The sequence below is a fragment of the Anomaloglossus baeobatrachus genome, chromosome 6 (assembly GCF_048569485.1).
Source record: "Anomaloglossus baeobatrachus isolate aAnoBae1 chromosome 6, aAnoBae1.hap1, whole genome shotgun sequence".
Lineage (NCBI taxonomy): Eukaryota > Metazoa > Chordata > Amphibia > Anura > Aromobatidae > Anomaloglossus > Anomaloglossus baeobatrachus.
In genome coordinates this window covers 117,345,698-117,357,997 of record NC_134358.1, presented here as the reverse complement: position 1 = coordinate 117,357,997, position 12,300 = coordinate 117,345,698, and the positions used below count along the sequence as shown (strand labels likewise).

General features: G+C 42.9%; 1 protein-coding gene across 4 annotated transcripts in view; it reads right to left on the bottom strand.

Annotated features, from left to right (window-relative positions):
• C6H8orf34 (chromosome 6 C8orf34 homolog) overlaps positions 1–12,300 on the bottom strand; it is a 458,472-nt gene that overhangs the window by 181,170 nt on the left and 265,002 nt on the right. For 3 of the 4 annotated variants that reach the window (XM_075353191.1, XM_075353195.1, XM_075353194.1), the window contains exon 8: positions 5,409–5,544. In XM_075353191.1, coding sequence (XP_075209306.1) covers positions 5,409–5,544 — 136 coding nt within the window. The remainder of the gene's footprint in view (positions 1–5,408; positions 5,545–12,300) is intronic. The other variant, XM_075353192.1, reaches the window with a different exon arrangement.

Below are 12,300 nucleotides of genomic sequence, written 5' to 3'. Positions count from 1 at the left end.
TTGTTATCCTTGGTTAGCACTTTGCTAAACAATCTGTTCTTTGTATTACATTGGATACTTACCTGGAGATTCCCTCTGCCCTCCCATACTTTGTGATATCTAACATCATACTGTGACTCTCTAGTCTTTATGGATATATGACTTGTTTGGTTGTAAGAATATATTGATGGTGGTGGTTTCTGCCCTTTGTTTATTGGTGTTATTGTATTCTGGTCCTTCACCTGTTTGATACAGGTGTGATTGTCTCTTTGAGTTTAGATGTTATTGAACATATTAGTAGCCACATTGTGACCTTCGCAATGGTGGACACAGACAGAAGAGAGCCCCTGTGTAAAAACAATATATATGGCCTTTGCAGTCCAATAGGTCATCAAAATGCACAATTATACCTACTTTGCAGGTTGATATGGCCCCCTAACCTCTTAGGCCCATGTACTGCTGTTCAGGTTGCATCATCGATATGTTTGCCCAAGGGCCTTTGGATCAGGGTGCTGCAAGCCTCCTACTAACTAAATGAATCCCCAACTACCAGGGGTGGATGTACCATTGGTGCCACTTATGCAGCCACATAAGGGCCCAAGACATAAGGGGGCCCAATTCTACTCCCAATGCAGCAAATTGCTTCGGTCACAGACACATTATTGGAATGAAATGGTCCTTATATAGTTCTTGCTCAGAGGACCTCTTCTGCCTATGTCCACAGAAAAATGGCACAAATCAGAAAAAAGTCACATCTCTATGCCATACATACCCTGGCAAACAAAAAGTGTCATGATTTTAACCAGTTAATGGAAGTGGTAAAGATTATAACAGAAAGAAAGTGCAATAAACAATGTGTAACAACATATGTCAATGGAGTAGACAAGCTTTAACAAATTTGATCCTCAAACCACTTATAAAGACCTTATACACTGTCAGGACTAGGACTCCTGGTGAAAGAACCCACTGCCATTTGGAAACACAATGCCATGAAGGGACTGCACTCGATCTGCAATAATATTTAGGAAAGGTAACATCCACATGAATGTCAGAATCCAAGGTCTTCCAGCAGAATATTGCCCAGAGCCTTCTTCCAATATTGACTCTCCTCTCTAAGTAGGCAACGCACACACAACCGGCCATCCACATAGTGTAACATGAAATGTGATCTATTGGACCAAGCTGTTACGAACCGGCGCCGCCATAGCCGCAAGCAGCCTGCTGCGGTTCCTGTTGCACCCAGGCGCCAGCTGCTGTTCTTAGCCATGCCTCGGGTCGTCCAGTTGGCTGCTCCTTCCACCATGTCTAAGTGTGGAGAGGTGGCTAGTGCGCATGTGTGCGCCGATTTACCCCAGCCAGAGTCTAAGCCCGGTGTTTTGCCTAGTGAGCATGCTCAGCCTGATTGTGTTATGTCTGAGACTAAAGCGGGCTTTACACACTGCGATATCGGTCCCGATATCGCTAGTGTGGGTACCCGCCCCCATCTGTTGCGCGACACGGGCAAATCGCTGCCCGTGCCGCACAACATTGCCCGGCGAACATTGTGACCGGCGAACTGCCTCCTTTCTAAGGGGGCGGTCCGTGCGGCGTCACAGCGACGTCACTGAGCGGCCGCCCAATAGCAGCAGAGGGGCGGAGCTGAGCGGGATGTAACATCCCGCCCACCTCCTTCCTTCTGCTTAGCGGCCGGGAGGCAGGTAAGAAGAGCTTCCTCGTTCCTGCGGCGTCACACGGAGCGATGTGTGCTGCCGCAGGAACGAGGAACAACCTCGTTACTGCTGCAGTAACGATATTTGAGAATGGACCCCCATGTCACCGATGAGTGATTTTGCACGTTTTTGCAACGATGTAAAATCGCTCATCGGTGTCACACGCAACGGCATCGCTAATGCGGCCGGATGTGCGTCACCAATTCCGTGACCCCAACGAGTTCGCATTAGCGATGTCGTAGCGTGTAAAGCCCCCTTTAGTCCTCAGTTCAGGTTACTGAGCATGCTCCCACAATTAACCCTAACAGCCTCTTTGCACAGGTACTTGGACTTCGTGCTGTGTCTAAGTTCTGGGATGTGCCTACTGAGCATGCTCAAACTGATAGTCTGCTTTCTGAGCCTGTTGCTCTGGCTACTGAGCATGCTCAGGCACTTAGTGCATCAGAGGCTAGGTCCGGTAAGGACCTCACTGAGCATGTCCGTGAGGTGGCAGTCCCTGATAGGGCAGAGGGTGTCAGTTGTCATGATGACGTGGCAACTCCGGACTGGCTCGCAGAGGCCCGCCCCTATGATCTGGCACCTCACCATTGGTCGTCAGAAAATGACTGGTGAAGTGTTTGGGGCGTGGCTGCCATGAGGTCATCAATGACGTGGCGGTTCCGGATAGGTCGCATGTGACGTCACTAATGACATGGCACTCTGCTATTGGACCTTGGTGGTTCCACCCTGGGTTTGGGGCGGACCCAGGTTATAAAAGGGGCTGGAGACAAAATGGAGGTGCGCAGTCTTCATTTAGAGTTCTTGGTGGCATAAGCCTTGTTGGAAGCGGTAGGTAGGGCTAGGCGAACGGTGCCTGTCACGCCAAGATTCGTGGCTCAGCACATGAGGGTCAGGCGCCGTGCTTCCTTACTACGATTCCTGTTGTGCTAGAGCAGTCCAGTGGCGTTAACTGGGCTGCGGCTGCTGCGTCACCTGTTCAGTTGTGCCTCCTATGCACATGGACAGAATACCTGTTGCGTAACCTGTCCGAGAGTGCCCTCTATGCACACGGACAGTGTACCTGCTGCGCCACCTGTCCGGTTGTGCCCTCTACGCGCACGGACAGCGCACCCCAGAACCCCTGTGAAGTTAACAGGGTGTTCCTGGATTGGGTGTGTGAACCCTATTATCCTCCTCGGCTTCCCAGTCAAATGCTACTGGTATGACTACCTGGTCTGACGTGTCTTTTACACACGTGGCCAGTCGGGTGGTGGCCAGAAATGCTAATCGGAGGACCGCTCGGCCTGACGTGTCTTACACACGTGGCCGACAGGGCGCTGTTGCAGCGATCTTCTCGGTCAACGCTAACTGGTTACCATCCGGCCTGATGTGTTCCTACACACGTGGTCGGAGTAGCGTCCGCTCCACCGAGACGCTAACTGGGTTGTCGTCCGGTCTGACATGTCCCTAAACACGTGACCGGTTCCTAGAGTTATCTCAGAGCCATCCAGCTCTATAGTCTCCGCCTAACCCACAGAGTGCCAGCAGCTCCATTACCATCTGGAGCACGGTGGGCCCAGACTGGCGATTGGGATATATACCCCTGGTCCTAATCTGCCGGTCCCCCCGTAACACAAGCACAGTAGCATTTTCATATGTGGCACAATAGGAGAGAATGACCTGAAGGATGTACAGTAAGTAGGATGTACAGAAAGATTTTTTATTGCTATGACAGTAGACGTTCGTACAGTTGCTATTCAATATGCTCCAGAATATCTGCATGCCTTGTGGAAAAAAGGGATTGGAAAGACACTTTCAGAAACTAAACTGGGTGATAACACTTAAGAATCGATTCAAATGATGACATTAGTCACTTCCCCCATTACATATACAATGGGGAAAAAAAGTATTTAGTCAGCCACCAATTGTGCAAGTTCTCACACTTAAAAAGATGAGAGAGGCCTGTAATTGACATCATAGGTAGACCACAACTATGAGAGACAACATGAGAAATCAAATCCAGAAAATCACCTTGTCTGATTTGGCAACATTTTTTTTGCAAATTATGATGGAAAATAAGTATTTGGTCAATAACAAAAGTTCATCTCAATATTTTGTTATATATCCTTTGTTGGCAATGACAGAGGTCAAACGTTTTCTGTAAGTCTTCACAAAGTTATCACACACACTGTTGGTGGTATGTTGGCCCATTCCTCCATGCAGATCTCCTCTAGTTTTGGGCCTGTCATTGGGAAACACGGACTTTCAACTCCCTCCAAAGGTTTTTCAATGGGGTTGAGATCTGGAGACTAGCTAGGCCACTCCAGGACCTTCATATGCTTCTTACGAAGCCACTCCTTCATTGCCCTGGCAATGTGCTTGGGATCATTATCATGGTGAAAGACCTAGCCCCGTTTCATCTTCAATAAACTTGCTGGTGGAAGGAGGTTTGCACTCAAAATCTTACAATACATGGCCCCATTCATTCTTTCATGTACACGGATCAGTCGTTCTGGTCCCTTTGCAGAGAAACAGCCCCAAAGCATGATGTTGCTACCCCCATGCTTCACAGTAGTATAGTGTTCTTTGGATGCAACTCAGCATTTTGCCTCCTCCAAACACGACGAGTTGTGTTTTTACCAAACAGTTCTACTTTGGTTTCATCAGACCACATGAAATTTTTCCAATACTCTTCTGGATAATCCGAATGCTCTCTAACAAAGTTCAAATCGGCCCGGATTTCTACTGGCTTAAGCAGGGGAACATGTCTGGCACTGCAGGATCTGAGTCACTGGCGGTGTAGTGTGTTAATGATGGCAGCCTTTGCTACGGTGGTCCCAGCTCTATGCAGATCATTCACTAGGTCCCTCCATGTGGTTCTGGGATTTTTGCTCACCGTTCTTGTGATTATTTTGACCCCATGGGGTGAGATCTTGCGTGGAGCCCCAGATCAAGGGAGATTATCAATGGTCTTGTATGTCTTCCATTTTCTTATTATTTCGTACACAGTTGATTTCATCACACCAAGCTGCTTGCCTATTACAGATTCAGTTTTCCCAGCCTGTTGGAGAGAAATAATTTTGTTTCTGGTGTCCTTCGACAGCTCTTTGGTCTTCACCATAGTGAAGTTTGGAGTGTGACTGTTTGAGGTTGTGGACAGGTGTCTTTTATACTGATAACAAGTTCAAACAGGTGCCATTACTACAAGTAATGAGTGGAGGACAGAGGAGCCTCTTAAAGAAGAAGTTACAGGTCTGTGACAGCCAAAAATCTGGCATGTTTTTAGATGACTAAATATTTATTTTTCCACCATAATTTCCAAATAAAATCTTGCAAAATCAGACGCGGTGATTTTCTGGATTTGTCTTCTCATTTTGTCTCTCATAGTTGTGGTCTACCTATGATGTCAATTACAAACCTCTCTCATCTTCTTAAGTGGGAGAACTTGCACAATTGGTGGCTGACTAACTACTTTTTTCCCCACTGTAGATGATTCACATATGTAGAGTGTAAGCTGTTTGAAAATGGTTTACTACATTACGTTTTTTTTTCTTGTTTATACTCTTAAAAACTGAATTCTAAATCATTATCTAAAAACAACTTTACCAGTGCCATGAATATGTTAAATACTTATAACAAATGCTTAAAAAGGAAAAAAGATCTTAATGTACTAGAGTGAAATCATTTGTTTTTCATGGTACAAGCAATGCTGTTCTGCCAGATGCTATCTACAATGTTTACCTTGCACACCTTGAGCAGATGTTTAGAGTGACTTTTGCTTGAGGTTCAGTGGTGTAAGTGCTACGACCTTGGCTAAATTTGCTTCCAGATGGCATAAAACTGGTAACACCTTCCATTCGAAGATCATCAAGGTCCTCTGGAATATAAACAACCAAGATTACATTACAATGATGCCTTATTAGAGCCTGCAAGTAATAATTTCCATGAGTCATCATTTGGATTTCTATTCCTAATTATTTGTGTTCATGCATAATCTGGATGCAGAGGTCTAGAACTAGTAACATCACATAAAACATTGCGCCAATAAAAAACTAAAAACAAACATAAATCCCATCTATTAAATTACACAATGAAACCTTGCAAGTCCTATGTGGCATTATAAGATCAGTCATCATATGAGGCACGGAATATAAACAATGCATTAATGATTTTCAGTAACAAATGAATCCTAAGTTTTAAAATGTTATATCACTATATTACAGATATGTAAAACACGTCATTTACAAGCTTCAGGTAGAGATAGAAAAACTCTAGACATCACATAAGTAATATTAAATAACAATAGTAAAAGTGATTAAATTGTATATGTTCATGGGATAGGTCATCAATATCAGATTGGTTGGGGTCACATACAGTTCGGTTCAACGAGTAATGGCTGCTAGATCATCTCCATTCACTGTTTACATCAGGCTTCTGTCAGAGCTTAAAACAGCTGATTGATGGGGATATCTGGTGTCAGACCCACATGGATATCGAATTAATGACTTATCTTAAAGGTAATCTGTCACCTAGATTTGATACCTCATTTGAGAGCAGCTTGATGTAGGCAAAGAGACCCTGAATCCAACAATGCATCACTTAGATTACTGGGTGCAGCGGTTCTGACACAGAATTTTTAGATTTAGCAATGCAGCAGAGCTTAGAGAAAACTAGGCTTACTGTATACAATGTCTATAGACAGTGATCTGCTAATCACAGAAGGGGTGGAGTCAGACGAGTGCCCGCTAATTACAGCAATCATAAGCTCCCGATACTAAAACAAACATTTTAAGTAATCTACACCAAGGAACTTGATATGAGATGTATCGTTGATTTCTGTGTGTTAACCGTTACATCATGTGGTTTTCAGATTACACAGCAAAAACCTGCTAACAGATCCCTTTAAGGATAGATTATCAATATCATATGACGAGTAGTGATGAGCAAGCACTACCATGCTCGGCTGCTCGGTACTCATTAAGAGCAGTTGGATGCTCTGATGGGTTCGACTCAAGCACCCAAGTATAAGGTAGGTCAATGGGGTAAAATCTTTTTGGAAAAATGCTCGAGTTCCCCTTGACCTCAATTACACTCGGGTGTTTGAGTTGCGCCTATCCGAGCATCTAATTGCTCAAATCAAGGGATTTCTAAACATCCATTAGCCTTCAAACACGTATAGACAATCATCTTGACTATTTTGTACATAAATTTGACTTGCAGCTATTTAGCATATATTTAGTTATGCAGATTTTTCTCATGTCACTGCATTGTTTTTGTTTTGCTCATAAAAATCTAGTAACATTTTTATTTTGATACTATTTGGTAAATCCACCTTTGGCTTTCAACACTGCCTGAATCCTTCTGGGCATGCTTTCAATCAGATACAAGCATGTCTTAACCAAAATCTGATCCTAGGGCTCTTCTACACAATCCCAATGTTGGTCCATACTGGTTGACTCTCTTTGGTATGTATAAAGCTTTTTCTTTAACTCTACCTACAAGTGTTCAATTGGGTTGACATCTGGGGAGTGTAGGGGCCAATCCAGCACCTCTACTTCATTGTTATTGAACAATTTATTCGGCAGTCTTGATGTAGGCTTTAAGTCATTGTCTAGTTGGAACACTATGTTGTCATTTTCATATCCATAGTACTCAAGTGTATAAATCAACTCATCTTGTAGGATAATCACATGAAGGTCAACCATGAGACAACCATTAATCCTAGTCAAGTATCCAACACCTTTGGCTGTGAAACAAGCCCATGTCATCAGGCTTCCTCCACCGAACTTGACCAGTCCTTCAATTTTTCAATTAGTCCATTTTTCCTTTGTTTCTTCTAGACCCCTTTGTACCCATCGCCTAGTATATTGACTTTCGTCTCATTGCTCCAAATCACCCGTTTCCAATCTTCTACTGTCCACTTTTTGTGTTTTTTTGCAAACTTGAGCCAATGCCTCTTGTGATGATACTGAAGTCAAGGCTTAACCTTTTTTTGGGCCATTCCAGACCCAAGGAAAGGGTCTGGAATGGGCCAAAAAAAAATCTTTGTACTGTGCTTGCATGGACGTCTGATCTCACTATTACGAAGCATACAAACCACCTCGACTGCTGTGTTTGTCGAGCCAGAATTGATAGGCCGACTTACTTAGCCGACTTACTGACTCCGATATTTTGCCTGGACGTCCACCTTTTGGCTTTTGAATGGATAGACGGACTTCATTTTAAATTCTTCCAACTGTCATGACACTCACGTGATGCAATTTTTCAATTTTCTTGGCCAAGAGACTGATGAGCAGGAGGATGCTGTATCTCTCTTCTTGGGAAATCTTCTTCATGGCTGCTATTTAATTTGAACTAGTGACCTATCACTTGGGAATCAATCTAATAGTACACTGAGCTATTGGAGAATGTGAGAACATGTTGTAATTTATAGTCTATACAAAGAAAACATTTTTCAAACACCAAGTGCAAAACTGTAACAATAAAGTGACAGGACAAGAATCTGTATAACTAATCATATGCTAAATAGTTGCAAGTCAAAGTACTGTGTGAGATAGCGAAAATGATGGTCTAGAAAATGCTGGTAGTCTAAGGGGCACTTTGCACACTACGACATCGCCAGCCGATGCTGCGATGCCGAGCGCGATAGTCCCCGCCCCGTCATATCATGGTGATAGCTGCCGTAGCGAACATTATCGCTACGGCAGCTTCACATGCACTCACCTGCCCTGCGATGTTGCTCTGGCCGGCGAACTGCCTCCTTCCTAAGGGGGCGGGTCGTGCGGCGTCATTGCGACGTCACACGGCAGGCGGCCAATAAAAGCAGAGGGGTGGAGATGAGCGGGACGTAAACATCCCACCCACCTCCTTCCTTCCGCATAGCTGGCCGGGACGCAGGTTGGAGATGTTCCTCGCTCCTGCGGCTTCACACACAGCGATGTGTGCTGTCGCAGGAACGAGGAACAACATCGTAACATCGGTCTTTCCCAATTCATGGAAATGACCGACGCTACACCGATGATATGATTACGACGCTTTTGTGCTCGTTAATCGTATCAAAAATGCTTTACACACTATGATGTCCAGAGCGACGCCGGAAGTGCGTCACTTTTGATTTTCCCTCACCGACATCGCACCTGCGATGTCATAGTGTTCAAAGTGCCCCTAACACTCAAAGCTGTAGTGGATGGTGAGATATGAAGCCTGAAAGCCAAAAGTTCAAAACATTGTTACCCTTTTACTCATCAGTGTAAGTGGACTAAGACAAGTTAAATCCTTGGACAATCCTTTGCCAATTATGATATTCCCGCATGTAAAATATAAACAGTCTGTACTTTTATCCAGTCATGTGAGCCCTACAGCCAATGTCACACTAGCCTCGGGAGATCCGATGCCAACATTGCTACATTGCTGAAGTGGCGCCAGCTTCAGATTTGAGCAAAGGTTATTCTTATTTTATATGGGTGAATCGAGTAGTTCACCAGGGGTTGTCAAAGGGGTTGGATAACTGCTTTAACATTGCAAAATACATCAACTAATCTCAAGTTAGGTGCAGAATACACTTTCCTGAGCCATGAAACCCCAGTTCTGTAATATCTGCTTTCTTTAACTCAGTCATGACTGCATCTGTAAATAGTATAAAGAGCCAAGAAGCCATATCTCCATAAGTGGTCTAGTGGCCATTCTCTGTTACTGTGGCTTAGTTTTTATTGGGGTGCTCAGAGCAATTCCTATGGATGGAACTATTCTTTTTGTCACTTAGTTTCTGGAAATTGTTGGACATGGAAATTGTAATAACAATATACTAGATATAATCCGGCTTTCCCAAGAACGTATCTGAATAATCTAAACAAAACTGACAAAAACTGCTGACAATTTACGGGTGACCATGCACAGATTTCTGTTCATTGGTGACTTTAATACTACAGGTATAAAGACAGCAACTTTTCCATCCCTCAAAGAGATGCAAAACAATAGCTGAAAATGTAGAAATCAATTACGAAAATCCAAAAGGTATTTGCTGTCTCAGCACACACTATACATAGGGATCACAGAATTTGGACAGCTCTTGATAGATTACTTGATAATTTGTTGTTCCTAACACAATCCCTCTTCAACTATGTCAGAAGACTGAAAGACCGCCAGATTCTTAAGTTTATAAGCCCTGCTAAGAAAAGGCACAAATCTAGATAGGTAAAAAGACTAAATCGGAAAAAGGCCGCTAATTGACAAAAATAAATAAAAAACAAAACTCGACATTCTATAGCTATAAACATTCTAAATCACAACTGTCCTTTAAGGGATTGTAAAGCTCCTGAAAGGGCTTGTAAGCTCCTCTTTTCACAGCATATAAGATATCCTCTGGACCTGTGCCCTCCGCAGCTATATGAATGTCTCCAAACCACGTCCCCTTGGTAACCTATCGCCATGCATCGTGAGTGCCCTCTTCTCAACACTACTGAACAAGGAATCTTTTGGCAATACCAGTTTCCCATGCTTCTCTATCAATTGAAATGACCTGGCTTTTTGACAGACACTGTTTAATTATGAATGGGCCTGAGACTTATTTAAGACCTGACAATCCCATTACCTTCCACTTGCACCAAAAAGGAATGTAAAAAAAAACAAATAAAAAAAAACATAAAAAACCCTCACTTTTTTATTTTTATGCATTTATTTTCAGGCGCTAGATTTTTTTTGTTGGATTGGAAAATATTAACTTCTGCTTTTTCCTTATTTCCATAGGCCGACGGAAAACACCATCACGTTCACGGGTCCTGGTTTGCTGAGAAAAGTTGTAGTGTACGTTGTGATCATGCAAATTGCACTGGTGAGACCCTTGTGACAGGAGGAGAAAAGATAATCCAAGTCCGAGAATGGAAAACTCTAAGCACAAAGTTCAGCTGCCAGAGTGTTTTGACTTTGGCATGTAAAATTAATGTAAAAAAAATAAGAAAAGCTGGAAATAACTAATAAACTTATTTGTCTTTAGAAAAGAACACATATAGGGGTTGATCAATTAAAATATATAGTTAAATTACCTAAAATATGCAATTTATTACTATACTTTACATTTGAAAGATGCCCTCATTTTAAATTCAGTTTCAGTTCCTAAAGTTCTGGTAGGTTCTGTTCTGGTTTTGCCCAACAGAGGATATAGTTTCTGTGTCAGGACATTTTCAGAGTGGTGTGTGGAGTCAGTGGGCTGACTGGGTAACTTCAAAAGCTAAGCCAGCCCCTCTTCTGTCTATACACCGACTGACAAAGAAGGGGGCTGGCTTATCTACTGGAACGAGTAGTCTGCCAACTACTCCGCGCACAGGGATGATAAGCCAACCCAGGAATCCCTATTGTGCTAAGATCAAACCAGAAGAAGAACTATTGGACCTGGAGCTATCAACTGAGGATGGTGGCACCTTTAAGACATAATGTTTATTAGTAATTTATATAACATACTTATTAAAGCTCATTTTACTAAAATTATTTTATTTTAGCTCGACAACCACTTTAAGGTGATGTTCCTACAAGGAGATTTTAGTGAATTTTTTACAATGCATATTTTCACTGCGTCAAAAATTCAGCGTCTTACAGTTCTAGCAAAGTAACGGAGAGTAGTAGAATTGGGTTTTTCAAACCGCGCCAATGACCAATATGAACGTATGTAAGATTAATGCTACTTTTATTTCATGTTATAACATGAAATAAAAGTAGCATTAATCTTACATATGTTCATATTGGTCATTGGCGCGGTTTGAAAAACCCAATTCTACTACTCTCCGTTATCAGCCATCCTGGGTGCTGCTGCCGTGACCTGGAGCATCATGCGTATATAGTAGTTGTGACTCTCACAACTCGATTCGGTGAGTGCAATTGCTCTTTTTCACCCCGTATATCACTCGGGTAAAAACCTATTGCGCTTTTTTTTCCACAGTTCTTACTTTCTCCAGTTCTAGCAAAGTGGATGGATTTATAGAAATCTCCTGCCTACTGTGCTTCTTTTTTACTCAGCATAAACTGATCTGCAGTCTGTTTCAAATCCTTTTGTTTGTGTTTCATATAGATTTAGCAGTTAGCACCTGTTCACACAAGCAATATTTGGAGATACAGGGGGTTTTTTTTGTTTTTTTTTGCAGTATACAAGGGGCTGCTGATAAGTCTTTGGCTTTACCCAGAAATAAACAAGATAGGATGGTGAAACTTTACATTTATTCCACGCACTTTCCACTGATGTCAACACACTTCTTACATTGGTATTCCAAGTTCTGTAAGCCTAGTAAAAAGAAGAATTTTGGTTATGCATCAAACTAGGTATCCGCAGCAGCCATGGCATCAGAAATGGTGTGAAATTTTGAACTTTGAGGTGTTTCTTCAGGTTTAGAAATAGATGATAGTTGGAGGGAGCTAGATCTGATGAATAAGATGGGTGGTCAACCAGCTGGAAGCCCAGCTCTGCCAGTTTTGCCATGGTTGCTTGTGTTTTGTGAGCGGAGGCATTGTCTTGCATGAACAAGATTCCTTTGGATAGCTTGCCGCGCCTTTTTGCCTTCAGAGTTGCCTTCAATTGGTCCAAAAGATAAATGTAATTCCTCACATTGATGGTGGAACCCTTTTGAAGGTAGTCCACTAGCAGCTC